Below are 27,294 nucleotides of genomic sequence, written 5' to 3' on the forward strand. Positions count from 1 at the left end.
GGAGAGCGGAGACGGCGGACTGGCGGAAAAGTAAACTTGGCTCAAGCCTTGCGACTTTCCTTCTCCACCACCCTTTCTCTTCCAGCATGGCCCTCGTAATCGTCTCCGGCCTACCCAGCTCAGGGCGCAGCACTCGCTGCAAAGAAATCATCGCCGATTGGCAGCGACGCCTCGACGAGGCTCCTTCTAGCTCTACCCGCCCTCCCTTCTCTCGCATCGTCCACCTAGAAGACTCGACGGCGCACCTCGCTCGCTCAGTCTATTCATCCCAATACACCGAGAAGCCAGCTCGCGCCTCATACCTCTCTCTCGTCTCGCGTTCCCTCGTCAAGGATGCCATTGTAGTCGCAGATGGAGGGGCAGGCCTGAACATCAAGGGATTTCGCTACCAGCTCTGGTGCGCAGCAAGAGAAGTGGGCATGGCCTGCATCAGCGTCTTTGTGACGGCGAGCGGGGAGCAATGCGTGCGTTGGAACGAGAAACGACGTCGGATAGGCAGCGACTGTTACGATGCGGCGACCCTAGCTGAAATGCTGCAACGCTTCGAAGAGCCAAATGCGATGACTCGATGGGACTCTCCCCTCTTCATCATCCCAAGCGAGCCCCGCGCTTCTTCTTCGAGCGATGAGGCGAGCTTGGATGAGTGGGAAGACCCACCGTACGATGCGCTGTGGGAGGCCTTGGCGAGCAAGAAGAGCTTCAGTAAAGCCCCTCCCGTCGTCACCCACAATCGTGCCACGTCGACCAATTACCTGAGCGTCCTCGAGTCGAGCTCGCAAGCACTCGTCGCCGCTATGCAGCAGGGCCTCCAGCACGGAGTCATGGGGGACAGTCTACCGCTGGCCATCACTCTGCCTAATGGCGCCTTAGCTTCATCCGGTGGCAGTAGCCTCAGTATCACTCTCGCCCTCCCAGCATCACGTCGCCCTCCCACTCCGGCTCATTTGCAGAGGCTACGAAGACAATTCGTCAAGATGCATTCTGCCGGCTTCGCCTCGGGAAATGTGCTGGGCAAGGTGGCTACGGATGAAAGTAGATTGAAAGAGGGTCAAACTCGGTCGACCCGAGGCAAGACAGAGGGACAACAGCAGCAGCAGGCAGCATCGCCCTCGGCGAACATGTCGCTAGAGGAGACCATTGTGCGTCGCTTTGCCAGCTGGTTGGAGGAGATCCTACCCACCCTCTGAGCGGTTGCGACGGCTTCTCACGAGGAGCATTCATGCTGTATATATATGCGCATTACGACCCGCTACAGCATTACAACAGCATCCTCTCCCCGCCACTGCGGCTCTATACCCCAATAGCCTCTAGTCTTTCCCTCATCTGCGGCAGCTTGGCCAGCTTCTCCTCCAAAGCCTCCTTCTCCTCCTGCAACGCTTGCCTCCTCTCCGTCTCCTTCGAGTCCAGATCACGGAAGGAGAATCGACCGTCACCCGTGAATTGGAGAACCTTCTTGTGGTACTTGTGGATCGAGGGACGGTGTGAGACTGGCGCGCGAGGGGGACAGAATGGGGTTGGGAGGTTGAGAGGGGGGGAAGATCAGCTTCACGACAGGACAGCGTTGATCGCCAACATCGCTCGCCCACTCACCACTCATCAAAGTGATCCCCAACTCGGTGCAATGCTCATACATCCTCTCTTCGACCTCTCCTGTTACGCTACTCGTCGACTCGTCCAGAATCGCATAGCGCGGCTTATGGTAGAAGAGGCGAGCCATAGCGATTCGCTGCTTGTCTCCGCCAGAGAGGGCGTCACGCCACTCGCGCTGTACGTCCCAGCCTCCTTCGCGCTCGACCAGCCCCTCGATGGAGACGATGGACATGTGTCGCAGCAGGTCCTCGTCTGTTACGCCGCGAGCGCGCATCTTCGAGACGGTGTGCGGGTAGATGATCTGGTCGCGGAGCGTTCCAAGGGAGCTGTGGCGGGTTTCGAGGGGGCACGGGAGGTCAGTTGGAGCCCAGGTGGGGTGCACGCCGCTCGCACTCACAGGTAGGGCCTCTGCGGGATATATGCGAACTCGTTCGCCTTGGGCTTCTTGACGACGCCACCATAGACGGGCCAGAGCCCTCCCAAGATGCGGAAGAGCGAACTCTTGCCGCACCCGTTTGGCCCAATGATGAGGAGATGCTCGCCGGGTGTGACCTGGAAGCTCATCTTGGGGACAAGCACATCCCCGTTTGGCGAGACGATCGGAACCTCCTCAAAGACGATGTTTGGTGACTCCTCGACACGACCGCGTCCACGGAGGACCGCAGCGTTCTCCTCTGTACCCGCCGAGGAGACGAGCTTCTTCTCGAACCGCGAGGCCTTGACTTCGTCCATTGTATCGAGTAGTGAGGATACGCGCGCAGTGTACCCGGCCATCTCGCTCAGCTCCTTGTACGAGGAGACGATACGACCGAAGGCGTCCGACGCTGAGAGGAGGAGACGCCTGTTGGTGACAAACGCCTCTGTGCGCGAACCCATATCGCTGCCGCGTCCGCCCATGCCGGGTAGCTTGACGAAGACGGGGATGGAGCAGATGACTAGGCCGAGGGAGCCCCACAACCACTTGATGATGCCCTCCTCGACCATGCCGTGTCCAATGCGAATCTTGGAAATCCGGTTGATATGCTTGATGAGGCTGAAGTAGGAGCGCTCAATGGCATTCTTTTCGCTCTGCTGGCCCCTGTAGAGTGCCACCTCCTCATTATTCTCAATCAATCTGCTGTGCGCCCACCTGAACTCTCCCTCGAGCTTTTGTGCCGTCGCGGCGTAGGAGCCAAAGGGCGGGGTGGCGGCTCGGAGGAGTGCTGCGGAGCCTTGGACGAGGATGTTGATTATGATGAGGCCTTCGGCGCCTACGTTGCGGGAGAGCTGGTAGTTGTAGAGGGAGACGTCGAGGATGGGCTTGGCGATGTTCGAGTAAAGGGCAGCGAGAGCCGTGCTGAACTTTTGGATGTCGACCGTGATCAATCTGTGTGCGAGAGAGGTGGGAAGGAGTGAGCAAGGAGTAGGACGGATGGTGGAGACGCTCGCATCTCACTGGTCTGCATTGCGGATTCGATCGTCGAGGTTGCCCAGCTGGTAGTAGGTGTCGTCACTGAGGTACGCTTCGTGGACTTGCTGGGTGAGGCGAGTGCGATATGAGAGGGCGAGCTTGCTTTGCAAGAACCTGGTGCGGCGTCAAGGGCATGAAAGTCAGTACATGCTCTCCTTTCTCCTTGTCAACGCCGCTACTCACTCGATCATGGCGTTGCAGTACGTCGCAGGGAGAGCGACGGTCATCCACCAGAGGATCCCCTGTGCGAGCAGTGATCGTCATGTCAGCTTGTCCAACAATGCTTCGCCCCTCTCCTCTCGCCCTTTGCGCCACTCACCAGCAAGAACTTCCTCGTCTGCGCCCTAACCAGCGCGCTCACGATCCTGCCATCCAGATCCGCCACATACAAGCTCAACATCGTCCTCAGTACCAAGAAGATACTATGCCCCGCAAGCAGCATGGCTTCTTTACTCGTCCATGACGGAATGATAATCCGCATGATCCGACGCAGCTGCTCAAAGAACTTTGCGTCAACCTCTACGCGTGGACCTCGTCCCTTTGCACCGCGCTTGCCCCTACCAGAACTGGGTGCGGACATGTCCGCCGACCCTGCATCCTCATTGACAGCCTGTTTCGTCCTCTCTACGCCTCGCTCCCCTTTTTCTCCACTTCCCGTACTCTTCTGCAGGCCATCCCCTGCTTTCGACGGGGTTGCCCTCTTCTTTGGCTTGGGGTTTAACCCACGATATGTCGATCCGATGATAAATGCAAAGTACGAGACTTGGAGAATGCGTTGGATGAGGGCATAGTTGCGACGATAGCCCATGTAGCCGTTGATACCCAAGGTCATGGCACGGGACTTGAGCTCGTCCATGATGGGCTCGAGGCGCTCAGAGGCGAGGGCGAGGCGCGATTGGGCAGCCATCTTGGCCCGGTGAGCGGGGTGGGGGAGTGGGGAAGGAGGTGTGGGGGAAAAAGGGATCGCTCGATGATCGTTGTTGAGGCTGTGGGTAATAGGATGCGAGAGAGAGTAGGGGAAGTGAAGGAAGGCAGTTGCTAGATGATCGTGGGTATGGTATGAACGAGAGGCAACGCAAGCCTGTCTGGCTGCTGTTGCTCTCGTCCCTCTCCGCTTCCTCTCGTCTCGACGTCTCCCCGCGCAGGCAAGTCCAAGTCGAGACGTCGAGTGTCGTCGGCCATCGAGGGTCCAATTTCACGCCCCGGCAACCTCACAGCCGGGCGGTGGGCCGGATCGCGCCCTGGCAGTCAACCAGGAATAGCCTATCGCCGCAAGGAAGCTCATGATCATCAGCAGACAGACAGGCAAGCTTCTCGACCGCAGTATCACTACATCGCATCTATTGGTTATCACAGGACTTCCACTCGCGAACAAAATCATCAACCCAATGTGCAAAGCTGTCCCATACTCCTACGTCCCCTGAACCACCGCCCTCCACCTTCTCCTCATCCCCCTCGCGATACTTTCCCGTCTTGACCAGCCCCCTCCTCACCTTCAAGCCCTGTAAGGGGTCCTCTTCCCCATTCTTGAGCTGAGGAAGACTGAGATCCTGCCTAGCATCATCGCCCACGATCCACGCCTGATCTTCACTTCCCTCTCGACGCTTCCAGCCCATCCCCTCAAGGCATTGCGCAAAGAAGGCCCGCTCCGGCTTGCCTACACAGATCACCTTGTCCTCACCCAGATCAGCCGCATGCGCCAACGCCTGTACAAAGGGACCAGGACCGAGGGCTAAGGGGCCCCCATCCCCTGGGCGGAGGCAGCGACCAGAGTGGGTAGCCACCAGGAGCGGGTCTGGCCGTTCCTCCTGGTGGTGGTCCTTCGAAGCGTACTCGCCAGTCAAAACGCGGAAGGCTTCAGTGAGCCATTCGTACCGCATCAAGTCTGGCGCGAGGCCGATGAGCACCGAGTCGCACGATTGGAGGGCGGATTGCTGGCTTTCGTTCAAGTCTGCTGGCAGAGTAGATTGGGGAGGTTTGAAATAGCGCGATTGCCTCCCCTCAGCGTCCTCATCTTGGAAGGACTGCATAGCATCCTCGTTCAGCAAGAGGAGTGTCCTTCTCTTCTTCTGCCCCGAAACAAGCAAACGTCTCGCCGCATCCAGACTCGTGAAGACACTGCCCTCGGGCATGGCTTCTTCGTCCGTAAATCCCATCCGCCTCAGCCTGCTCACGAGGGTCTGAGTGGACTCCTTCGACGAGTTGCTGCAGAAGGAGATGCGTAGCTGCCGGCCTGAGGAGAGGGTGGATTGGGCAAGACCAGAGAGGCGGGATAGGGCTTCGATGGCGTTTGGGGTGGGTTGGTCGCCTACGTGGAGGTTCCCGTTGAGGTCGAGGAGGAGGTAAGTCGTTGCGGTGGTGGCCGAGCAGTTACCCGTCGTAGCAGAAGAAGCCATGTTGCTGAGCAGCGCTTGCTGTGTGACGCTGGTTCCCGAAGAGATGGCTGTATGCTACTACCTTGCGTTGCGAGTGGAGGAAGGAGAAGAAGAAGCGAGGAGAGCGGAAAGAGAAGAAGAGACAGGCTGAGTGGAAGCGCCTCGGCAGCAGATTCGCCGTCATGAACATCGAGCAGATGATATGTATGCTGTGAATGGTGGCGGTGGTGGTGATGCTATTGCTTGCGGCGGCGCACGACGACGATCGATTACAGAGAAGCGTGGGAGTGAGAAGAAAAAGGGCAGGAGCGATGCAATCACTCTGCGGAGGCGATGCCATCAAGCGTGGCCTTACGCTCGATACCCAAGGCAGTCTCTGCCTCTCCAACGAGAGACTCCATCTCGTCCTACGAGAGCGAACGAAGCAGAAAGTCAGCTCGTCTTCCATTTTCGGACTCAATGCAGTCTCCCTTCGCGTGGCGTACACTCACCCTTTCTTCCTGCTCCAACTCCTCCCTGTAGACCTCCGGATGCTTCCTAAAACAGTCCTGCATTGCCTTGAACTTCTCTACACACTCGATACCCTTTGGCTCTTGCTCTGAGTAGACGAAGCACGAGAAGGCGTCCTTGAATTGGTCGCCGCAGGGTCCGTGGGCCATCCCACCTAGGCAAGGGCAGTCCCTGCGCAGAGAGGAGCGGAAAAAAGGGGCCGAATTGGACGGTCAGTGAGGATAGGTCGATAGGCAGAGGCGGAGGAGGTCTCGACGATCGTCGAGGCCCAATTATCAACAACTCGGCGCCTCGCACTCACCAATTGATCTCCCCAGTCGAAGGATCATAAGCGCTCTGCTGTCCCTCCTCTTCCAGAGGCGCATCCTCCGCCACAACCTGGGCAATAGTATCGACACCTTCGTCTACCATCTCTTCCACCTCCTCTCCTGCCTCTTCTTCCTCCTCCTCTTCCGCCGCCGCCGGTCGAGGAATGGAGATGTTGCCACCCCGGTTCGCCCTCAGACGATCGCCGAAGGTTTGGCGCTTGGCGGGGCGAGAGGAGTCGGACTCTGCGTGGAGCTTGTGAGAGGAGAGAGCGGCTGCTACTGCGAGGGAGGCGCCTGCGAAGACGAGGGTGGCACGGCTGGCTCTCGATGAGGAGGAAGACGATGAGGAGGAGGAGGATGACGACGAGAAGGTGGATTGGCTGCGCGACACTACTTGACGAGGGGCGGAGGTGACAGACCTTGCGATGAGGCTTGACGAGCCCACACGGCTCGCTGAGAGGCGCGCGGCTCTAGCAGCTGCTGATACCATGGCGATGGCGAGAAAAATGTGGTGGAAGGTGAAGTTGAAAGGATTGCAAGGGTTCGATTGTCGCGGACCGAGGCGGAAGAGGCCGGCCGTTAGCTCTCTCTGACTTTCGTCGGACTGGAAGCTTTGAGCCACGTGAGCGAGCAGGCGGCGATGCGTGCGGGCGTGCGCTCAGTCCAGCCCGGGTTGTTGCCGTCGAAGTCGATGAGGCATCGACTTAGCAATGCGAGGCGTGGCTCCTCCTTGTTCCCTTCCCCTTCAACACTTCATTCACCACACCAACTCATCAGCATGCCTCGATCATCGTGAGCACCATAGCGCTGAATCTACACATCATCACTCGACCGCTGACCTCCGCCTCCCCCCTTTTCCCCTCGCTCGCAGTCGCTCTGGCGGTGGCGGCCGTCCTTCATCCGGCGGCTCGCGCTTCGGTGGCTCCTCCTCGGGCCCCTCGTCTTCATTCGGCTCAGGCTCCCAGTCCCGCGGCGCCCACACTCAAGCTGGCACCTACCCTCAGTCCTACCATCCCCCTGGACAGGGCGCCGGCGCTCGTACTGCTCCTCCGCCGCAACAGCAGGCAGCACCCGCTGCGGCCCCGACCTCAGGTGGCGGAGGTCTCTTTGGCCAGATGGCCAGCACGGCAGCTGGCGTCGCTGTAGGCTCTACCGTAGGCCACGGACTCAGCAACATGCTCTTCGGCGGCGGTGCACCTCGCGCCGCAGAACAGGTCCCGCCTGAGCACGCTCCTGCGGCCGACTTTGCGCAGGCCCAGGCTGAGGGACAACGTGTGGGTGGAATTAACTGTGAGATGCAGAGCAAGGACTTCCTGCGATGCTTGGAGGGCACGGGCAACGATGTCAACGCTTGTAGCTTCTACCTTGAGCAGCTCAAGCAGTGTCAAGCGGCCGCTAGGCCTTACTAAAGGCGCATCGAGGGGAAAAGCTAATCATCACCACTCTTCTCGAAGTAATACAAAGATTGAATTGAGCAGCGCATCAAGCGCTTGTATGCTATTCACATTGCGTGCTTGTGTATCGCCATCTTCTACAGAACAGCTCCCATTGCCCCGCATTCTCCCTTCGTCCCCACCATCTCGCCCAGCATCCCAACGGCAGCACCCAAGCACCATCCCAGCTCGACGCCCGCCAGCTTCTTCTCAATCTGCAGCGAGACAGGCGGTGCCGGCGATGTTGTCGCAGCCGAGCCATCCTCTGGCATCTCGTCGAGGTCGTAGCCCAGCGACAGTAACTCGTGCATGTACACCACGTCGAGGCACGACTCTGGTCGACCCTTGAGCTCTGCGAGGGCGTCCGTGCTCCATCTGCCTCCAGTCGCGCCGGCCTCCTGCCCCACCCAATCATGTGAGCACACCTCCTTCGCCACCTTCTTCAGCTCAGCGAGCGTAAAGGGCTTGCCCTCCTTGCCTAGGCCAAGGGGCTCCAAGCGATCATAGAAGTAGGAGAGGGCGACGACGGGCGGTCCTTGGCTAGCAACAGAAGCGGCCGCCCCCACGCCCGCTACAGAGTTCGCCTCACCGGCCGCAGAAGCGCGCACAGCGTCGAGTAGCTTGGGCTGATAGACACCGGCAAAGGAGCATGGAGCAGCTTGACAGTCTGCGTCCTTGTCTAGCATGACGTCGACGAGGCGTCTGCATCCCTCGTAGGAGCCTGCGCGCGACGAAGTCGGGCTGGTGGAGGCGAAAGTGGCTCGCGAGGGGCCGAACAATTTGGCGTCCACATCCGTCCCCGCCCCACCCTGCGACACGCCAGCCACGGCTGCGATGGGCGTGAGCTTGGACATGCCCGGTGCGAAGCAAGGCGAAGGGATCTCTAGCGCCTTGCCCGCCTGATCCTTCGGGTGCGCATACCCATACGCGAAGGCAGCGAGGGTGTTCACGCGCCTGCGCGCCTGCATCAGCCCGTACCCTAGGTACGAGTTCTGGTACAGCACATAGTCCTCGCCTGACCCACCGAAATTCCTCAATGCATATACGTGCTCCCCAGGCCGCATCCCATGCTCCTCATCGCTAGCCGATTGACCGGAAGGCTCGAAGACGATCTGCGTGGACGCTCCTCCGAGGTCCATGACGGCTGCTGTTCGCCTGCGCGTCGTGACCGGCGATCCGTCGATGGAGGGACCAATGAGGCCAAGTAAGTAGTTGACCGTGATCCACGCAAAGACACCTTCGTCCCTCCCCTCCATGATCTCGACTGCTTTGCCCTCTACCTGCCCTCCGCCGGGCGTCAGCTCCACGACGCCCTTAGTTGCTGGCCCGTCCGCGAGCACGAAGGGGTACTCGTTGCGGATCATGCTGCGCACCGCAGAGAGGATGTTCTTGCTTTCCTGTGCGCCGAGGAGGCGTAGACCTGCTGTGGCTTTGACTGCGATAGGTGTGCAGGAGCGGAGTGACGGGGGGATGGAATCGAGGGACTTTTGGAGAAGAGGGCGAAGAGAGTCTGCAGCGCCTTTGGAATCAGTCTTGAATGAGGAGAGACCGGGGCGAAGCATGGAGAAGACTTCGTTCTCTAGCTCGGGCGAGGCAGAGCAGTAGTTGAACTGGCGGCAGGCGGGAGCGGCGAGGAGGAGAGGCGGGTGAGCGAGGAGCGTCAACATAGTTCGGACCGCACAGGCTCACCTTGTAAATGTGTACTCTGCTGCCCGTGCTTCCCGCGTCGATCATGATAGCATACTGCACCACACTGCGACTGCCATCGAAGCTCTGCGTGCAGCGCGTCGTCTTTGTCGGATCAGAGTGTAGCGCTGGCAACACACGCACAGACTGCGATACTGGTGACGAGGTTGGCGGCGCAGGGTGAGGAGCCGCTGCCGTCTTGCCCGCTGATCCCGCACCCACGGGAGCAGCCTGCGTTTGTCTCCATCTATCCCAGCCACTGCCCGCAGCTCCGAGCGCACTTCCCGCGTATCCACCGATACTGTCGACCGCCTTCTTACCTCTCTCGCGTGAGGCGGGAAAGAGGACAAAGACGAATGTGAATGCCAGGAAGCACATGGAGAGGAGCAAAGTGAAGCGCGATGCCATTCGTACTGAGCGGGCAGAAGCGGCGCGTGATTTGCGGGATGAGGGGGAGTTGCGACCAGAGCCCCCGCCATTGAGGAGGGGAAGCTCGGTGGATGATGAAGAGGAGCCGCTAGCTATCATTTTGCGCGTCCTTGCGTGGTGTTGATCGTCGTCGTCGCCCTCGCCGTCGTCGCTGCTACTGTTCCGTCGCTTGTTGTTGATTGCGCTGCTTGTGGCGCGTGTATGCCGATTTCTAGGTGGGGGATTCGCGCTGTTGTTGATGGGGATACGAACGTCCTTTGGTAGCAAGGACCTTCTCCTCTGGTGCATCGACGAGTCGCTAGGGCAGGTCGAGAGGCAAGGCAAGGTTGCGCCGGCGAGGTGAGAGAGGGGATGGAAGCCAAACTCAAATTGCGACCGGGACGAGACTCAATGCAGCATCTGGCTCGAGCGGGGTCGAGTCGAGAGGCGGCGGGAGATGCGAGGAGTCCAACTCGAGGCGCGCCACGTGGTAAGTTGGTGGTCGGATCGGATTTCGTGGCAACGAGGGCGAGAGCAGCGTGGGCGGCGACGTCCGGAAGACGAGGCGGGCAGCGTTGCTGCATTTCAACTCGCCTCGTCTCGTCTCGTCTCGTCCCTACCACCAACCACTACCACAGAGACTCGCCCAACATGTCCAGGATCAGGTCATTTATGAAGACGTGGTACAGCCCGGAAGTGCTGCCCATTTACGTGCGTGCCGGCGCGCCAGGCGAGAGGCGGAAGCAATGGAGGAAACGGGCTGGACAGCTGATCGTGTGTACGCTCCTTGCGCTCTGCCAACAGGTCATTACCGCCGTCGCCATGGGTGGAGCTGGCTGGTACCTTACCCGTCTTGCCAGGGGGCCGGACGTCATCTGGGACAAGAAGGTGCGTGGGCATGGGATCGCAGAGGAGATGCGCTTGCCCTTTACTGACTCCTCGCTTTGTCGTGCGCAGAACAACCCCACTCCTTGGAACAACGTCGAGCCTGGAACCAACACCAAGATGATGGCTGTCAACGTGCGTCCAGAGAGCGAGAGGAGAGCATAATCATCTATGCATGAAGCATGAAGCGCTGACCTCCTCCCTTCTCACAACCGCTGGCCTCGCTGCCGCCTCGCAGCAAGAATTCGAGCGAAAGTACAAGCGTGACAGGCGTGAGTACAGGCGAGAGATCGTAGAGCAATCCTTCGAGCCAACAGCTGACCATCGCTTTGCGTCTTGCTTCGCTGACAGTCTAAGCGGCGGAGGACACAGCACGGAAGGACGATCTCTCTCTTTCAACCTCGTCTCTCTACCTCACCTCGAATACATAGCAGCATCACCCTCAATTGCTCAAGAGAGTGACTGATTACCTTTGAAGGGGAAGAGGGCGCAGCGCAGTATGAAGGGCTGCAGCGGATCGGAGGCAGAGGCGATAGTCTAGATTGGATGAGAAGGAGTAGCAGGGGGAAGCATGAGAGAAGCAGAGACTATTGTGACAACAGGACGAGAGTGAGGCGGGAGAAGGGACAGCAGAGAGGGAACAGGTGCGAGACGTGCGGAGGCAGCTGAGAGTACGGGCGTCGGCCATGCTCAGCCGGCCTGAGCCTGCCCCGCGAAGATGCAGCTGGGCTTGAGCACTCGCCTCGCTCAAGCAAAGGACGCATCAGCGTCGTGCCCAAAGACGGCCGATGTATCCGCCTCGTGACCCCCGCCTCCCAGCCCACCCGTAGCCGCGCTCCAGAACAGCCCGTGCAAGTAAGCCTCGTAGTCGTACACCTTGCCCTCCCCAGCTCCGGAGCCATTCGACCCCACAGGTAGACCCAACTGCTCCCTCCTCTCCTCATCCCCCTCCTCAACCTCGGGCATCTCCCGCTTGAAGTAGTCCACACTGCCCGCAGGTAGCTGTGCCTCGCGCAAGTCCAGCTCGGTAACGTATGGCTTCTCCCCCGCCAGGCCCTGGAATGCCTCCAGTAGTTGCTCAGGGCTCGTCGTGTCCTCTGTGATCTCGCGAAGGAACGTGAGGAACGCATCGTAGCAAACGCTCCCAAAGTCGTCCTCGAGCTGTACCGCAATCTGCTCCACGTCCGCCTCGCTGTACACCATCCCCAAGCTCGCCAGCGCCGCGCCCAGCTCAGAGACGGTCAGGCTGTTCGTCCCATCCTTGTCAAAGTAGCGGAACGTGCTCTCAAACTCCTCGAGCTGCGCGGGGGTGAGGTTGGTGTGCTGCCGCGAGGTGAGCTGGTTGTCGATGAATGCGCTCTTGGCGGCGACGGCTTTGGTGACGAGCTCGAGCTCGAAGCGTAGGTCCTCCAGATTGAAGACAGTGTGGTCGTTCTCTTCTACATTGGCCTCCACGCAGAGGGCATCCAGGGCGGCTAGGTGGGAGACGCGAGGGGCGACGGAGTGGACGCGGGTGAGGAGGGTGGAGACTGTGGAGCGTTGCTTCTCGAGGTCGCCTAGCGTGAAGTGGGAACAGACCAGGTTATCAGCTTGAGTCGGGGTCAATGCATCGCTCGCACTCACCCTTGAGCTTGGCAATACCAGCCGAGACGCCTCGCAGCTCCTCCTCGAACTCGTTGGCCGCTTCTGCAAACTGCACGCGCAGGGCCTCCTTTGCCTCTCGAATCGACTGATTGATCATGCGACTGCGCTTGACCTCCTCCGCAGCAAGGGCCGCCCATTCCGCATCGAGGTCACGCTGTCGCAGCCCTGCGCGTGGCCTCCAGTCGCGCAGATTGTACGTCTTGAGTTTGGTCTGGATGTTACCCAGCAAAGCCGTGAGGTCCGTCCGCTCTTGCACCCATGACCGCTTCTGACCGCTCTTGTACGTGTTGAAGCCGGAGAGGAGGGAGCGAGCAGAAGCGTACGATCCTTGTGGGATTGAGGTGGACCATTCGTCGAGGAGCTGGTGAATGGCGAGGACGAGCGCCTCCGCCCTCCTCTCGTACTCATTCTTCATCACCCAAGCACTCTGCATCACCTCTGCAAATGTGGCCACTCTTCTGCTTACCACCTCTGCCTGCTCCATGCTACTGAATGCGTGGAAGTACTGCGCGACGTACGTCATGACGGAGCGCTCGTCGGGCTTCTTGGCATCGCAGAGGTCCTCTACGTCGAGGAGCTGCGGGATCCCCAGATGCTCTTGCGCGACGCGAAAGGCGAGGGATGTGCAGGCGTGGGCATCGTCTTTGGGGAGCGAATGGTAGTCGAGGAGGTCCGGACGATGTCGATGGATGAGGGCGCAGAATGCCAAGCCGGATTTCCAGGAGTAGCTGAAGTTGTCAATCTGTACGCGTGAGGGCAAGGGTGAGTATTTGCCGTCGTGTTGGCGGAGTGTGCGGCGCGCTCACCTCGACTTCGGGCTGGTAGGGCGTCGTCTTGCGTTGACACCAGAGGAGAAGACCCTCCTTGGCGTTGACGCCCTCCTCGCTGATGTCGGCGATGGTGAAGCGCAGAATGAGCGTCCAGATCATGCCCAGAATCAGCTTGAGGTTGCCGTCGATGATGTCTGGGAGCGGGGGCGAGGGGTCAGTGAGCGAGCTTCATGGGTCTCTCTCGCAGCTACGCACCCTCTGCTCCTACGTTCGTCAAGACCACCCCTCTGCCCCTAATGAAATCCAGCGCCTTGTTGACATTCTCGGCCATCTGTACGCGCATCTTTGGATTCTGGTAGTATCGCCCCAGACTCGTTTCGCCCATGCACTCCATCAGCTGGATGAGCTTCACTCCATTCGAGAGATCCCTCGACAGGTCAGTGAGGGGCGGCGTGGTGCTCGCAGCAGAGGAGAGCTTCGTGTTGAGCCACTTGGTGAACGTCTTTGCCTGCACCGACTCCCATTCGCGGTCTTGGTCGGGCAGGCCGAAGAGGAGGGTGGATGAGCGTTTGAAGGCCATTACGTGGCGTGGATGTGTTGCCTCCCTCTGTCAAAGAGGGTCGGCGCAGGGACGATGATGAATGCCTAGATGGTAGCGTTGGTGACGATAGAAGTGGCAAGGTGTATGAGCGCTGCTCGCGTTTCTGGTCCGCTTCGACGTCAGTCAACTCCTTTCGAGTGGCCTGAGCGCGCTCTGCCGTCGCGCCGCGCCGCCCGCCCGCCTGCTCGCACATCAACACCTCCGAGAGCAACACCTTGCTTTGCATCCTCACACACGTCTCACTCCGGTCTAGCGCTCATTTCGATAGTTCATTGCACTGGATGCGCCGTGAATTACCCCATATACGTGCCTGTATCATCCATCTAGACATGACTATGAACAGGTTGAGAAGGCTGTGAGAGCCGGGTCAGACCCCGAGGGGAGCATTGGCAGCCGGCCGTATCTAGTATCCATCACTCCAACCCGCGACCCACGTCGCTCCGTAATGACGGACTAATTGGCCGGCCGTTTGGCCCTTGGCGAGATGTGAGGTGGCTCTTTGCTCATCCTTGCTACCTCACCAGCCTCTCTCCTCCCTACCCCTTTCCACCTCACCACGCCTCGCACCGCGCCGGCACCGCATCGCACCACCGCATCTTGCGTCGCTCCATCGTAGCTCGATCAGCATGATGCACATCGGCGTCCTCGCCGCCCTCATCGTCGCCTTTCCCTCGGCCGTCGTGTCCAAACATCACAGGTGTGACTTCCAAGGCCCCGGAGGGTACCCTCCTGGCGATTACGGCTACCTTCTGTTCTGCGCTGCGGCGTTTCACAAGGTCGACGACAACCACGCCCGATACATCTGTGACAATACGACGACTCAGGTAGCGGATTGGAACTATCTCGCTCCACAGGTGCTCGAGATAGGCACGCCCTGCGGCGATGGTGGCTTCGGCAACTCAGACCAGTGCTACGCCAAGCTCTGGGGGATCTGCTTTGGAGACTCAAAGGGGATCTTCGCTGCCAGCCAAGGCTGTCGATATCTTGGACGCAAGGACGACTGTGAATGGCTGCAGCGCTTTGAGATGGCACAGCTTCCTCCCTACATCTACGTCTTCCGGGGTCAATGGACGTGAGAGCGGGTTGAAGAGGCGTGCCAGCCGGGGAACAGCGAGCGCGGAGGTGAGGATCAGGCGACAGGGTTACCTCAGGACGTTGTGATCGGTATATCTTTCTTGCCAGTGCGGCGGATCGGCGGGCTGTTAGAGGGTTCAGGTTATCAGGTCAGCTGTGCTGGGCTGGGCTCACCTAGCGTTCGGGCCGCTCCGTGTCGTGTTATCTCTCTTCTTCCCACCACCACCTCCATTCAACTACAATCATCTCCTCTCGCCATGCTCTACCTCGCCTTGATCTCGATTCTCGCGCTCGTTAGCCTCGACGCAGCGCTCGCTGACCACCAGACGTGCTCGTGGCGAGGGCCTGGTCCTCGCAACCCCACCAAGTACGGCTTCGTGCTATTTTGCTCGGCGCCGAAGCACATCGTAGATGATCAGCATGCCCAGTACCTGTGCGAAGGCAACAACATCAAGGTGGCCGACTTCAACTTCCTCGGTCCAGGACTGCTTGAGTTCGGAACGCCGTGCAATAATCAGGGTTACGCTGAGAACTGCAAGGACTCGACGTGGGGCCTCTGCATCGCAGCTCACGGCACAGGTACCGCAGAGCCCCAGATTGCCCCGAGGTGTTTTTATATGGCACGGTATGACGACTGCCAGTGGCCTCAGCAGTTCAACTTGAGCACCTTGCCCGACGCCGTCTTCATCTACCTGAATGGTAGGTGAGCGGTGCAGCGAGGTCGGAGGTGCGCGCGAGGGGAGGAAGCCTAGGGGTGAGGTGGGGGAGTTGGGCCTAATGGCAGGAGCCAGCGAAGATGAGGTGTGCGAAGTGAGAGAGACGTGGAGTGAGCAGCTCGATGTGCGACCTCTGTGCTATTGCGAATGATGGTGAGAGATTGAGAACGAGAGGCAAGGAGGGAGAGAGAGAGAAAGAGCGCATCGACGACGCAGGACGACGGACAAGCGGGAGCACGCACGTGGCGTCTGCTGGACAGCGTCGGATGCAGCGGGGCGGGTAGAGCTGGCTCGACCGCGGCTCGCACAGATCAGTCTTCTTAGCCTTCGACTTCCACCATTCACCACCCACGTCACCATTCTAGCGCAGCTGTGACCATGATTCCAAACTGCATCGTGCATCTCACGCTCAGCAGAGCATGCGGAGAGACATGAGCAGGCCTTCGTGCCCGCACAGCCCCTGACTCAAGCGGCGGAAGCGAAGAGACGCCATCGGAGTACCGCTTGCAAAGTGTCATTCTCCTCACCATGAACAAGCCGGCCCGTTGCACCGCGGCAAGATGGAAGCGGCACGAGATGTCGGCAATGTCCCGCGACTGAAGATTCGATGGCAGCCTCCGAGTCGCCGCTACCTCGCACTTGTCTCCCTTCCATCCTCACACACACCTGCCCACCAGCATGAACCGCCTCACCACCGTCACTCTCCTCGCGCTCTTCGCCTTCGCGGCTCTCGCCCGCGCAGAGCACGCCGTCTGCTCTTGGCTTGCCTTTGGCTCAGGTTCGCCCAAGTCGCATGGCTTCACCAAATTCTGCACCGCGCCCAAGAGTATTCCCCCTGCAGACCAGGTTCACGCCACCTATCACTGCGAGGGCACTTTGACTAAGGTGGCAGATTTCAGCTACTTACGATCGGGTATACTTGAATTCTCGACTCCATGTGCTAAGCATGGGTATGGCGGCGAACACTGCTCCCAGCGTATCTGGGCTGTGTGCCTTCCGTCGGTCGAGCAGGGAGGAGAGCCACGCTGTTACAATCTGTCACGCGGCGATGACTGTGAATGGCCTACGGGCTTCTTCCAGAATACGCTCCCGGACTCGGTCGACATCTACTACCTATGAGGGCGAGTGGTGTGGGGCGAGGCGGAGGCATTGCGGCGAGAGGCTTTGGCGAGGAGGGCGTCGAGTGGGCGTAGCCGGACGCGAGGGTGTAGGGCAGAGAGAGTGATTGCGGGTCGATACGATCAACGAGTCAATTTTGCGAGCAACTGCCTGGCCCAATGCCCGGCGCAATGCATCATCGCCACCGCTAGCTGTCCTGTACTCCTGACCACGTCCACACAATATCACAACGATGACCTCGTCTGCCGCTACTACAGTTTTCGCCTGCTCCTTTGCGCTCTTTCTCGCCCTCATCGCTGGCATCTTCCCCGTTGCCGACGCAGACCATTACACCTGCAGCTGGATCTGGGCTCCAGGCAATCCTACGACGTACAACTTCTCCAAGTTCTGCGATGCGCCAATCACCGTATTCCGCGAGACCAAGGGCATCTACTGGTGCAACAACACCAAGCTACAGGTCGCCGATTTTGACTATCTGGGACCAGGTATTTTGGAGTTTGGAACTGCGTGTTCTCGTAAAGGATACTCTCCGGACTGCTCCAAGGCCTACTGGGCCGTGTGCATCAGCGATACTGACTGTCGCGTGATGAATAAAAAGGACGACTGTGAGTGGCCGGTCAAGTTCAACATTAGCACGGCCCCAAAATCGGTGTCCGTCTACTCCGTCTGAGCCCGACGTACGGCAGGAAGGAAAAATCGGCGAGCGAGGGTGATGTGAATATTGCGTGAGGAGCGCGGCAGCGAGGTACGGAGTGAGGACGCGTGGAAGGCGCTGCTGCGGACGAGGTGGCGCGACGCAAGCGAGAAAGATACGCGACGCCTGGCCTAGCAAGCAATAGATTTGCCACTCACGGACGCTGTCTGATTCGAACACCAAATCGTACGTGGCTTCGGGGACGGTAAAGCGCAGGCCATGGCGGGCTGAGTTGGCCGCATCGCACGCGTCTGCCGTAGCGGTTGAGACCTACCTCGGAAGCAGCCACGTGGGTTGGCCCAGTCCGCCCGCGCCGTCGAGATCAACACTGCTCTGTCCTTCGTCCTCCTTGCTTTCCTTTCTTCACCTGTTCAATCTCTATTCTACTCACCATCACCTCGAGCTCTTCGTCTGCTGCTCACTGCTCTTCATCGATTCCCGCTCACACGGATGTAACTGCCCGCGCTTGTCCCGAGCCTCGACTCGATGGACTGCATCGCCAAAATGCCTCGCACTTGCGCCCATCCATCTCACTCCGTTCGCCACTAGACCTGCTACCTGACTTGCACGATGGATCGAGCGTATAGGGCACGGCAAGACGAGCGAGGCGCGATTGATGCGGAGCAAGAGCCGTGTAGAGGAAGGCACGCTGCTCCGAAGACCAAGGAGAGCGGCGGCCCTACAGTGGTGCTGCCCTTGGCCCTTCGTCTACGGCTGTGCTCTACCGCACAGGTTCGCGCAACAAGGCTGTTCTAGCGAGAGGACAAGAGGAGTATCCTTTTATGCCCTCCAATTCATCATCGAGACGCCTAGCACCGCTATCCACTATCCACCATGACCACGTCAAGCCTCAAAGCCCTCCTCGCCCGCATCCTCGTATCGGCCAGCTTCTTCATGGTGGTTGCAGCAGACCACTTCACGTGCAGCTGGACAGGGCCCAGCACGAAGGACCCCGATCAGCACGGCTATAGCAAATTCTGCGAAGCCGGCTACTCGGCCTCGAATGTAGGGCGCGGCAGGTATCTCTTCGGCGATAGCATCGACACCAAGGTAGCTGATTGGGGCTTCCTTCACCCTGAGACGATCGAATTCGGCACACCGTGTAATGGGGGAGGCTATGGAGGTGACAGCTGTCTGCACGGCAAGTACTGGGGAGTCTGCATCGAGGAAAATGATTATACGCGCGACTGTCGCTATCTGTCAAAATGGGACGACTGTGAGTGGCCCACCAAGTTCAACAACGACACGCGACCTTCGTCTGTATCAATTTGGTACCAGAAATGATACAGAGAGCGAGCGGCGAGTCGCGTATTGGCTGCAAGTAGACGGAGCATTGGCCGGTTGGCAGGCCACGACGGGCCGCAGCAACGGCGGCGGTGAGCAGCAACGTCGGGCTAGCTTGTCGAGCTTGCTTTGCTCAGCGAATGGCAGAGGCGTCCAGACATGTCAACCCGAGGCTGGTCCTCATCTGTCTCGACTCACTCCTTCCTTCATCGCGAACGATCACGTCATTCTCTCATCAATGCTGCGCGCGTGACCTTCCCTGCGCCTCTGCTCGCCGCACTCCTCGTGCCTGTGACTCTACCGCCCACGTCAACTGCGCGTTCCCGACTGCTTACCCTGTCTGCCAACTCGGCCTTGTCATCGATGGCGAGCAAAATATCTGCGTCGGCCGTGCGATGCAGTTCCCTCGTTGCAAAGCAAGTGCATCTCAATCACTCTGGCATACGCACGTGGGTGCTTGCTGCCGTTGGTGCAAGGGTTGGCATGAAGGAGACCGAGAGGGGAGATGAGGAGGGGACTGAGGAGTAGAGACGTGGGGCGAGAGGGACGTAGCGAGGCACGGGACGCGAGATGGAGAATGGTGAACAACGACATGACCCAGCCACAAATCGAGAGAATGATGGAACTGGTATTGATTGACTAGAAGATGGTATATTGCGCACGTCGAGGCCACAGCCTAGGTTCGTCAACGGTATTGACCAACATCCAATTTGAGGAAGTTGACGTCGATGGCCATCAGATGGGCGATTCTCTCGCGGTCGAGGTGGGTGGGTTCCGCGATACCGTTTAGACTGGGCGTCAGGGGAAGATGATCAGATGCCGTATGCGTGACGAGATGTTGGTGACGGCGAAGGGAGCAACGAGCGCTGCGATTGCGAGCCAAAGTGTCCGTGACGAGATGCTAGCGACGGGGAAAGAAGCGCAACGAGGCCACCTCAGACGGGCAGCTAAGGCGGGAGGAGGCCGCCGTCGTCGTCTACGGGTGTGAAGCCGTAGAAGCGTGTCCCGCTCAAGAGGATGCCGATCGCGTCGTCCGTCGATCCAGGGTGCTCGATGCGGAACGAGTTGCCGAGGTTGTTGGCGTCGACGAAGACGGTCCTGCGGCGAATAATGCGAGCAGCCTGGATGAGCTCGCCCGTCTGCATCCAGTGGTCGGGTTTGCAGCGCTGGTAGAAGCGCTCTCGAAGGACACCTGTCGGAGGCTTGCCGCCCGGGAAGATCCGCCTCTGCCTGGCATTGAGGTCGGGGTCGGAGGGATCGAGGCTGAAGAACATGTCCTCTCTGAACCCCTCGACGTCCATCCCCTCGGCGTCTGCGAATACGTGGTATCCGCAATGCCCGTCCCCAGGAGGCGACCAGATGCTGCCGGGCACTATGCAAGCGTGCGGCACGTCATTGCTCTCTGCCCTGAAGCTCCAAACGCCGCCGACAACGTTGCCCGCTTCTGCCATCGCCACATCGTCATCCCCTGCCTCTTCGCTCCTCGCATCCTCTTCCTCATCCACCCCGCCGTCGTCCCCGTCGCACCCAGCGTTGTCCCCATTGCGCGCAGCATCGTTCGCGTCGCCACCGGCCTGGTAGACCTGCAGCTCCGACGAGATCTTGACGACGTGCTGCATCTTGCCCTCGACGCGGTCGCGCTCCCATCTGCCCTTCAAGCGGGTCCAGACGTCCCCCACAGGGAGAGACTCGATCAAGCGACCAGGACCGAAGCGAAGAGGCGCAGATGCATGCCGGTCGTGGTACTTGCGGAGGCCCATCTTGCGGCGGAATGCCTCTTGCTCGTTCTTGGTCACCACGTAGACCAGACGATTGTATAGGCGCATCTCCCCCTTGCCGCTTGCGAAGAGCAGGCCATCGGTTGCCAGCTTGCCAGGCATGGTTAGCGCCGAGTACCCTGGCTTGCGTGCCTTGATGATGGCGGCGACGGCGGCGGAGTGAGCGGCGAGACGATCGGCAGCATCGCGCGCCAGAGGGAAAATCAGTTCCACGCCAGGCGAACGTAGGGAGACGTCGGCGCTCGCGGCCAGCGGATGACGACGCGCTTGACGTCGCGGCATCGGATGGCGACGAGAGCAAGGCCACGGAAGAGCGCTCGATCCGGCGTGGTGAGGCTGGGCATAGAGCTGTTGCCCCCGCTCTCGACGACGAGCCACCACTCCTCCGACGTCCGGTCCTCCTCCTGCATTGCCACGGCGTCGATCTTGGGTATAGAGATGCCGAAGAAGAGGTATAATCTGCTGAACGAGGGTATCTTGATGGGCAAGCCGCTGCTCCCCGACATCAGCGGCTTGAGGGTATCGAGGAACGCATCACCGGCACTGTCGAGGCGAGCGCGATGGCGAGCGCGATTGAGGCCCTCTCCGAAGGCGGTGGCGGTGATGCACAGTCGGCGCATCTTATTCAGGCGGTCGAGGTGGAACAATACCTCGTCCCCTCGCACCATCCCGGAGTACTTGCGCGCATAGGTCTCCGGCTTCTCGAAGCACCTGGTGCGGTTGCAGCCCAGCACCTCGTCTCCGATGTCAGGCAGGCCAAAGGTACGACGAGCCTCGAGGAGCGCCTCCTTCTCCTGCACGAAGCCAAGCGGATGAGCCCACAGGCCTTCGATAATCGCTCGGTCCTCCCAAGCCTGAGGCTGGTAGCGTTGCGGCGACGAGTCCTCGAAGAGGGGAAAGAAGATGCCCGAGCCGCTCGCACGAATGGCGCCGTAGATCTTTGCGCCGCGGGAGGAGTTGAAAAATGCCTGTGCTAGATGGTCCACGAAGCGGTAGAAGATGGAGCCGGACCTGCCGACGTAGATGAATGCAAGGCGGCCATTTTTGATCCCCATGCCGAGGTAGACGCCTGCGCCTGGGATGCGAGAAGGACGGCCGTCCTTGTCGAGGGTGCTGTTGATGGAGAGGTTGAAGTTGTCGAGCCAGAACTTGGCCGAGCGAACCGTATCCATGTCGCCGCTGTCCAGCAGGGCCCAGATCTTGCGCGCCATTGGTGAGGCACCGTCCACGCCTCGCTGCCACGCCGCTGGGTTGATATCAGACGTCGTCGATGAGCGCGAGGCGACTGCCTGGGAAGAGCGTAGTGCGCTGCCAGCAGGACGATGAGGCCGGGACATTGTCCAAGAACGGCTGGCCACGAAGGAAGCGAGGGTAGATTGGTTGTCCGTTGGCGTCCTTGGGCAGTTGCTTGGCTGACACCACGTCCTCCGCCGTGTACTCGCTGGGTGTCGCCTTGCGCTCGGGCCCTTTGGCAACCTTCTTCCCCTTCCTGCCGGACTTGCTGCCCTTCTTGCCCTTCTCGGTGGAGCGCCTGTCTTTGCGCTTCTGCACCTTGTAAGCCTTCTTGACGTCGGCCGGAAGAGTCTCGACTGCTTCGTGCTGCGAGCGGTCGATGTTGGAAAAGTCGCCCGTGCTAGTGCGATGCCAGAAGGATGCGAGTGACGTAACTTGGAGCGTTGGACGCCATCGACGATCTTGGTCTCCGAGGCGTGCCTTGGCTGCTTGCTCATGAGCTTGTCCTGCTGGGCCTTGAAGACGTACGACTCGTGGTATTTGCGAGCGGCATTGGACGACATCTTGCGGGCTCAGGCATTGCGCAGAGCTGGAGACACAGCCGTGTGACGAGCGGCCGCGCGACGGCTTAGCCTGGCCGCACCGTGTCAGCAAAGCTAATCACGGTGGTGCTCAGCGTGTAGCCTCAGCAGATCGTAGCAATAAGGCTACTGCCTAGCTGCCAGATGGTGTGCGACCATGCTGGCAGCATCGTAGGCAAGGTGCGACATCGTGGAGCGATGCGCTGATGATGATGATGAGGAGGAGGAGGATGGAGTGATGGATCGAGAGGATGGATGGGGCGGAGCGCTCGGCGGACCAGAAAGTGGGACAAAGCGGAGAGTGGGACAAAGGACGCGCAAGACCACGTGGAGTCTGCGGTTGCCGCCGGGACGGAAGCCCAGTCATGGCCCGTGCGTACGCACGAGAATGAAGAGGCGGGGTGCAGTCTGCTCACGATTGGCAGAGGTCCACTGTGCGAGAGCGACTAAATGAGGACAAAGCTACGGAGGAAAGGAAAAAGTCGAAATCCGGCGCAGCAAGGGACCAAGTTGAGTCGAGGCCCGCGCACGGTCGCAGCAAGGTCGTTGTCGTTTCTGGATTTCACCTTTGGTCCTCCAATCCACTCAGCGTCGCTTCATCCCCCCCCCTAATGTTCAGCAAAAGGCAATGAGCAACCACGTTCAGCTCTATGAGCAGCCACCACCGGCATGTTAGGCTTTTGCGCTGAACGGAGAACTGTCGAGTATCGACTCATCTTAATGCCCGACCGTACTCTGGACATGACCTAGCCTCATTGGCCATCCTGCTGCCATTGACGTCAGCCAGCTCCAGCTCCAAAGCTCAAGGCAGAGTTCCCTTGGAGCGCATTATCGAGGTCTATGTTGCACCGCCAGCGATTGACGGCAAGGACGGCCTGCGCCGAAGGGAAAGAGTGCGGCCAGCAATGGCGACGAGAAGGTTAAGACGGGCGGTCTCGACAATCGTGGATATGAGTGCTATTCGCATCGTCCCAATCGCATCGTCCCAATCGCATCGTCCCAATCGCATCGCCCCAATCGCATCGCCCCAATCGCATCGCCCCAATCGCATCGCCCTAATACTGTACATGTCTTCGTGCGTGAGCGTCTGGGTGCTGACCAAATTCCGCTGCGCCCTGAGCAGCTCAACCGCTCTTCTCCGCATCCCCATCGGCCTTTGCAATGTCCACTCCATTGGGAGCTCCAAGAGCAGATTTGATCTGGCCGTAGATCGCAAACTGCGCAGAGATGAGGCCTGCAGTCATGATGACTCTGGCGCCCAAACCCTGCCAGACGCCAAAGATGCCCGCCTCGCCCGCGAGGGTGAGGAGCTTGCTCATAGCTGACCCGCCCTTTCCGCCGTTTCCCTGGTTGATCTTGGAGAGGAGAAAGTCGGCCGGATGGCTGACGACGGCCGCTGCTGCTCCTGCTCCCATGCCGCAGCCGAGCTGGACGGAGACTTCGCCGGCTTTGCCGCCGTCCTTGCTGAGCTTGCGCAGCGTCTGGTTGGTGTTGACAAACTCGTGTAGGCTCTCGTTGACGGCGAATTGGGCGATGGAGAAGGGGATCTGCTTGCAGAGGATGGGCGCATATCCTGCGTAGAGCTGTCCAACGCCTCCTTCGCTGGTCATGCGTCCTAGGGCGCCTACGAGGCCGTTGGCGTAGTCCTTGGACGAGACGAGACGGATGCGAGCTGCCTCCAACGGCGTGAGGAGGGTCGTGGCGATGAACCTGCGGGAGAAGACGACGACGACGACGACACGGCGACAGAGGTCAGCAAAAAGACTGCGCCGCCATGGCTGACGGCACACAAGCACTTACTCGGCGGCCGCAGCTGCGGTGAAGTAGATGGCGAGGCGATGCTTTTGCGCCTCCTCCTTGCTGCCAGCAGCTAGAGCGAACTGTCGTTTGAAGGCCTCGAATCCTGCGTATTTTGCACCACCCTATCATCAGAGGCAAGAGGCGGCGTCAGCACAGCATGGCTGAGCCGTCTGTCTCCACCGCGCCGCCGACTCACCTGAATGAGATAGCCCATCGCAGTTGGAGCAAACCCACGAAACAGGCCCGCGGTTCCATCCGTCGCTATGATCTTGCGCGTCATGCGCAGCATGCTTGCGTCGGGCGATCCCTTTGGCAGGAACTGCAAGTTCGTCTTGACGACGTCGAAGGGCTGCGAGAGCGAGCGCGAGCGCGAGCGCGTGTGCGAATGGGACGGACGAGGTGTGAGCAGGCAAGTTCCGGCCATTCCCCACGCCCTACGCCCTACGCCCCACTCACAGTCATCGCTCCATGCGTGATCGTCGCGCAAAGACCTCCAGCGGCCAAGAAGCGTCCATAGTCGCCCATGGTGAATGTGGGGACGAAGCCCGCAGAGGAGGACGAGGGGGAGGACATGATTGCGGCGGAAGGGGGACAGAGCGTGCGACGGCGAGGGCGAGGGCGAGAGGATTGAACTACCTGGCGATGAGGATGAGGATGATGAAGAGACGCCTCGATGCCCTTTCTTCTTCTTTCTCTTCTTATCGAATTGAGAGGATGAGCGTCAAGATACACCCTCAGGTCCGGACCTTCCTCCCCGCCCATCTCACGCTGCGTTCCCGCCCGCCGCCCTACCCGCGAGTGACGTCGTTGGATTCTTGAACGCCGGGTGGAGAGTTGTGCCCGCACAGCTCAAATGCCCGCACGCCCGTACGCCCCTGCATGCCGGCTCTGTGCAGCCGCCCAGCGCAAGCTGCAAGCCTCACGATTGGCATCGCAGCTATTCGGACGTTCAAGGCCGTTGCGAGACGAGGGTGGAAGTGGTATCAAAGACTTCATTTGTCGTAGAGTCATAAAGGGTAGATGAAGCGGGCGGGGCCGCTCGCAATAATGTACAAAGAAAAATCAAATGCGCCCGCTCGGCGTGCGCACCAGCCTCTGCTGCGAGCTCGTGCTCGTCCTGTCCGCTTCCTCGGCCATCGTCTGCTCACCGACCTCCTCTCCACGCTTGCGCTCCTGCAACTCGATCAAGCTGGGATGACGAGCGAGGTACTGTCTCCTTACGCGCCGCGCATCCACGTAACCACGCGAGCTCGTGTCCCACTCCGCCGTATTCGTGCCCGCGCCCGCAGCAAACGACTGCGTAGTCGAATCGGTGCCCCAACGTGGCTCCTGCTGTTGTTCGCTCCCCTCCGGCACGATGTCGTCTGCAAAGTAGCCATGCAAGAGAGCCGCCTCACGCAGTCGTGCTTGCTCTTTGGCAGACAGAGCAGCCACGGCAGCCTTGTGACTCGCCGAGTCGCTGTGCGTCTCGTCCGTAGCGCCAGCGTCTCCGCCCTCCTTCTCACGCGTGTAGCCGCCATCAGCCCCGCTCCTCCTCGCACGGCGTCGCGCGTACCATGCTAGCAGGCCGAACAGTAGCATCATCCCCAAAAAGGCCACCACGACCCCAATGGCGATCTTGCCCCCTGTGCTCAGCCCGCCGCTGTCGTTGGACGTATTGATGCCGTACTGCGCGTTGCTGCCCAAGCTCTTGCCCTCCACGCGCACCTGATGGAACTCATCGAAGGCCTCCGTGAGGTTTGTCGTCGTGGGGAACAAGCCGACCTGCGGATTCAAGCAGCCAGAGTCTCCCGCTGCTGCTGCTGGCGCGCCTTGCAGTACACCATCGCACGTGTAGACCGAGTAGGCGCTGCGTAGAAAGGGGGCACCGAGTACCACGTCCGCCCCGGCTGGCGAGCCGGCATCGAGCGACTGGAAGGAGCCGATGCAGCCGGATGTGGCGGCCCCTGATGTGTCGGGCGTGTCTTGCGCAAGGCTGGCGTCGAGCGGGTGGATAGGCACCGAAATCCCGCCCACGCTCAGAGTGAGATTGAGCGGGAGGGTGCAGGGCGTGTAATAGATGCCCGAATCCGAGGGACCCAGCCTCTGTCCCGTCGATGGATCGACGTAGGTCCCGTAGATGGCGTTGAGCAGCGCCGCCGGGGCGTAGTTGAGCGGGGCAGCCGTATCCAGGACCACAGTTGGGTATAGCGTCGTCTGACCGGGGAAGGACGTAGGGATGCGAAACGTCGCTGAGCCATTGTTGGCGGAGATGTCGGTGAGGTAGAGCTTCCAATGGTGGGCTAGGCCGTTGGCGTCAGGGACTACTTGCGTGAGGGGGATGCGCGAGGATGAGGAAACGTATGCTGGATCCACGCCGAGCAGCGAGAGGGACGACGTAGCCGTTCGCCCACCGCCGTCTGATGGCAGGCGCTGCAATCCCACACCAAACATCCGCGTGCCAGTGTCTGCGTCCGCCCATAACCCTGCCAAGACGTCGCCCGTAATCGACGGTGTGGGCAGAGAGTTGTTCTCGCCCGCCCCTATCACCGAGTTACTCGTCAAGCTCAACCCCAGTATGCCCGACACATTCATGCTAGCCAGCTGCTCATTATCCACATCCGTCGCAGCTCCAAATGCTTGACCCTTGACCTGCGCCTTGCCCAGTTGCACGTCCTGCGTCCAAACGTCCCCCTCGGCGCCACCGTTTACGTAGCTGATATTCCAGCTCTTCCCCGTACTGACTGCCCCCGATGCACGCACATCGTAGCGCTGCACCTCGTTACCGTTCGAGGTCCCTTGACACGAGTCGGAGCGACAGCGAGTGTCTGCCACCCAGAGGTCGGCGGACCCCGTGTCCACGAGAACGTTGAGCGTCGTGTTGGAGCCCAAGGTGAGGGGCGCAGAGTAGACTAGCTGCCCGTCGGAGAAGCCATAATTGAGGGGGATGATGTTGGGTGAGCGGGGGAGTGTGGCGCCCGACGGGCTTGACGATGCGGCTGACGCAGCTGCTGATGAAGAGGATGCGGTTGCTGATGATGATGACGACGACGAGGCAGAAGTAGCAGGTGGGGCTCGACCGGCTAGATCGCCCGACTTCCTGCGCCTTAGTAGCTTGCTCGGCCGCTCATATGGCTCAGCGTGAGCCGTCATGATAGTGAGCGTGCGTGGGCGTGGGCGTGGTATGAGGTGAGATGAGGAGGATCAAAAGAAAGCTCGACGACTCTTGGTCCCTCCCTCCGTCCCTCGCCGCCGTCTTGCTCTCGCGCTTCGGGGCGCCGCCTCCTGCAGAGCCTTGCAGTCGTCAATCCCGGGGTCAATCGAATCGCCACCCGCCCACCCGGGGTTCCGCGCTGCGATTCCGCCGCCTGGCCTT

At 60.1% G+C, this 27,294-nt stretch overlaps 14 protein-coding genes across 14 annotated transcripts; 6 read left to right on the top strand and 8 right to left on the bottom strand.

Annotated features, from left to right (window-relative positions):
- Positions 1 to 86: 86 nt before the first annotated feature.
- Positions 87 to 1,031, top strand: BDZ90DRAFT_207228 (chromatin associated protein KTI12; the record flags this gene model as incomplete). Its single annotated transcript, XM_025503978.1, has 1 exon — positions 87 to 1,031. A coding segment is annotated over one exon (945 nt), but the record flags the coding sequence as incomplete, so codon positions are not given.
- Positions 1,032 to 1,290: 259 nt separating this feature from the next.
- On the bottom strand, positions 1,291 to 3,947 carry BDZ90DRAFT_218621 (hypothetical protein; the record flags this gene model as incomplete). Its single annotated transcript, XM_025504373.1, has 6 exons — positions 1,291 to 1,487; positions 1,591 to 1,916; positions 1,988 to 2,956; positions 3,026 to 3,154; positions 3,224 to 3,282; positions 3,360 to 3,947. The coding sequence occupies 6 exons, from the start codon at positions 3,945 to 3,947 to the stop codon at positions 1,291 to 1,293; spliced, it is 2,268 nt and encodes a 755-aa protein (XP_025363257.1).
- A 232-nt stretch (positions 3,948 to 4,179) lies between these two features.
- Positions 4,180 to 5,629, bottom strand: BDZ90DRAFT_153883 (hypothetical protein). Its single transcript, XM_025503558.1, has one exon. The coding sequence runs from the start codon at positions 5,434 to 5,436 to the stop codon at positions 4,381 to 4,383; it is 1,056 nt and encodes a 351-aa protein (XP_025363258.1). The 5' UTR covers positions 5,437 to 5,629; the 3' UTR covers positions 4,180 to 4,380.
- A 103-nt stretch (positions 5,630 to 5,732) lies between these two features.
- On the bottom strand, positions 5,733 to 6,723 carry BDZ90DRAFT_259673 (hypothetical protein; the record flags this gene model as incomplete). The annotated part of the gene is made up of 3 exons (XM_025508180.1): positions 5,733 to 5,822; positions 5,907 to 6,096; positions 6,227 to 6,723. 3 exons carry the CDS (start codon positions 6,721 to 6,723, stop codon positions 5,733 to 5,735), a joined length of 777 nt encoding a protein of 258 aa, XP_025363259.1.
- A 258-nt stretch (positions 6,724 to 6,981) lies between these two features.
- Positions 6,982 to 7,713, top strand: BDZ90DRAFT_231620 (hypothetical protein). Its single transcript, XM_025505933.1, has 2 exons — positions 6,982 to 7,025; positions 7,105 to 7,713. The coding sequence occupies exons 1-2, from the start codon at positions 7,012 to 7,014 to the stop codon at positions 7,640 to 7,642; spliced, it is 552 nt and encodes a 183-aa protein (XP_025363260.1). The 5' UTR covers positions 6,982 to 7,011; the 3' UTR covers positions 7,643 to 7,713.
- Positions 7,714 to 7,764: 51 nt separating this feature from the next.
- Positions 7,765 to 10,057, bottom strand: BDZ90DRAFT_278991 (hypothetical protein; the record flags this gene model as incomplete). The annotated part of the gene is made up of 2 exons (XM_025509136.1): positions 9,356 to 10,057; positions 7,765 to 9,276 (listed from the first exon to the last, which is right to left on the bottom strand). The coding sequence occupies exons 1-2, from the start codon at positions 9,878 to 9,880 to the stop codon at positions 7,765 to 7,767; spliced, it is 2,037 nt and encodes a 678-aa protein (XP_025363261.1). The 5' UTR covers positions 9,881 to 10,057.
- A 334-nt stretch (positions 10,058 to 10,391) lies between these two features.
- On the top strand, positions 10,392 to 11,111 carry BDZ90DRAFT_278992 (hypothetical protein; the record flags this gene model as incomplete). Its single annotated transcript, XM_025509137.1, has 5 exons — positions 10,392 to 10,471; positions 10,565 to 10,648; positions 10,718 to 10,780; positions 10,884 to 10,921; positions 10,997 to 11,111. Exons 1-5 carry the CDS (start codon positions 10,412 to 10,414, stop codon positions 11,109 to 11,111), a joined length of 360 nt encoding a protein of 119 aa, XP_025363262.1. The 5' UTR covers positions 10,392 to 10,411.
- Positions 11,112 to 11,125: 14 nt separating this feature from the next.
- On the bottom strand, positions 11,126 to 13,751 carry BDZ90DRAFT_231622 (hypothetical protein). Its single transcript, XM_025505934.1, has 4 exons — positions 13,315 to 13,751; positions 13,096 to 13,253; positions 12,269 to 13,031; positions 11,126 to 12,201 (listed from the first exon to the last, which is right to left on the bottom strand). The coding sequence occupies exons 1-4, from the start codon at positions 13,637 to 13,639 to the stop codon at positions 11,393 to 11,395; spliced, it is 2,055 nt and encodes a 684-aa protein (XP_025363263.1). The 5' UTR covers positions 13,640 to 13,751; the 3' UTR covers positions 11,126 to 11,392.
- Positions 13,752 to 14,286: 535 nt separating this feature from the next.
- Positions 14,287 to 14,736, top strand: BDZ90DRAFT_259678 (hypothetical protein; the record flags this gene model as incomplete). The annotated part of the gene is made up of 1 exon (XM_025508181.1): positions 14,287 to 14,736. The coding sequence occupies one exon, from the start codon at positions 14,287 to 14,289 to the stop codon at positions 14,734 to 14,736; it is 450 nt and encodes a 149-aa protein (XP_025363264.1).
- A 255-nt stretch (positions 14,737 to 14,991) lies between these two features.
- On the top strand, positions 14,992 to 17,239 carry BDZ90DRAFT_226688 (hypothetical protein; the record flags this gene model as incomplete). The annotated part of the gene is made up of 3 exons (XM_025504719.1): positions 14,992 to 15,437; positions 16,128 to 16,363; positions 16,827 to 17,239. 3 exons carry the CDS (start codon positions 14,992 to 14,994, stop codon positions 17,237 to 17,239), a joined length of 1,095 nt encoding a protein of 364 aa, XP_025363265.1.
- Positions 17,240 to 18,097: 858 nt separating this feature from the next.
- Positions 18,098 to 18,547, top strand: BDZ90DRAFT_259682 (hypothetical protein; the record flags this gene model as incomplete). The annotated part of the gene is made up of 1 exon (XM_025508182.1): positions 18,098 to 18,547. The coding sequence occupies one exon, from the start codon at positions 18,098 to 18,100 to the stop codon at positions 18,545 to 18,547; it is 450 nt and encodes a 149-aa protein (XP_025363266.1).
- A 617-nt stretch (positions 18,548 to 19,164) lies between these two features.
- Positions 19,165 to 22,121, bottom strand: BDZ90DRAFT_274287 (hypothetical protein; the record flags this gene model as incomplete). Its single annotated transcript, XM_025508831.1, has 4 exons — positions 19,165 to 20,457; positions 20,550 to 21,614; positions 21,661 to 21,958; positions 21,994 to 22,121. 4 exons carry the CDS (start codon positions 22,119 to 22,121, stop codon positions 19,495 to 19,497), a joined length of 2,454 nt encoding a protein of 817 aa, XP_025363267.1. The 3' UTR covers positions 19,165 to 19,494.
- Positions 22,122 to 23,263: 1,142 nt separating this feature from the next.
- Positions 23,264 to 24,512, bottom strand: BDZ90DRAFT_259685 (mitochondrial carrier; the record flags this gene model as incomplete). The annotated part of the gene is made up of 4 exons (XM_025508183.1): positions 23,264 to 23,849; positions 23,940 to 24,061; positions 24,136 to 24,288; positions 24,396 to 24,512. The coding sequence occupies 4 exons, from the start codon at positions 24,510 to 24,512 to the stop codon at positions 23,264 to 23,266; spliced, it is 978 nt and encodes a 325-aa protein (XP_025363268.1).
- A 404-nt stretch (positions 24,513 to 24,916) lies between these two features.
- BDZ90DRAFT_231627 (acid protease) lies at positions 24,917 to 27,178 on the bottom strand. The gene has a single exon (XM_025505935.1). The coding sequence runs from the start codon at positions 27,069 to 27,071 to the stop codon at positions 25,002 to 25,004; it is 2,070 nt and encodes a 689-aa protein (XP_025363269.1). The 5' UTR covers positions 27,072 to 27,178; the 3' UTR covers positions 24,917 to 25,001.
- Positions 27,179 to 27,294: the final 116 nt, after the last annotated feature.

Source organism: Jaminaea rosea, assembly GCF_003144245.1.
Source record: "Jaminaea rosea strain MCA 5214 unplaced genomic scaffold BDZ90scaffold_4, whole genome shotgun sequence".
NCBI lineage: Eukaryota > Fungi > Basidiomycota > Exobasidiomycetes > Microstromatales > Jaminaea > Jaminaea rosea.

Bases quoted from the DNA above. Each gene is read 5' to 3' on its own strand.
- BDZ90DRAFT_231627 (XM_025505935.1), bottom strand. From the start codon at position 27,071: ATGACGGCTCACGCTGAGCCATATGAGCGGCCGAGCAAGCTACTAAGG.
- BDZ90DRAFT_153883 (XM_025503558.1), bottom strand. From the start codon at position 5,436: ATGGCTTCTTCTGCTACGACGGGTAACTGCTCGGCCACCACCGCAACG.
- BDZ90DRAFT_231622 (XM_025505934.1), bottom strand. From the start codon at position 13,639: ATGGCCTTCAAACGCTCATCCACCCTCCTCTTCGGCCTGCCCGACCAA. The intron at 13,254-13,314 runs GTGCGTAGCTGC...CCCCGCTCCCAG, and splicing joins GACGAACGTAGGAGCAGAGG to ACATCATCGACGGCAACCTC. The intron at 13,032-13,095 runs GTGAGCGCGCCG...TCACGCGTACAG, and splicing joins CCTACCAGCCCGAAGTCGAG to ATTGACAACTTCAGCTACTC.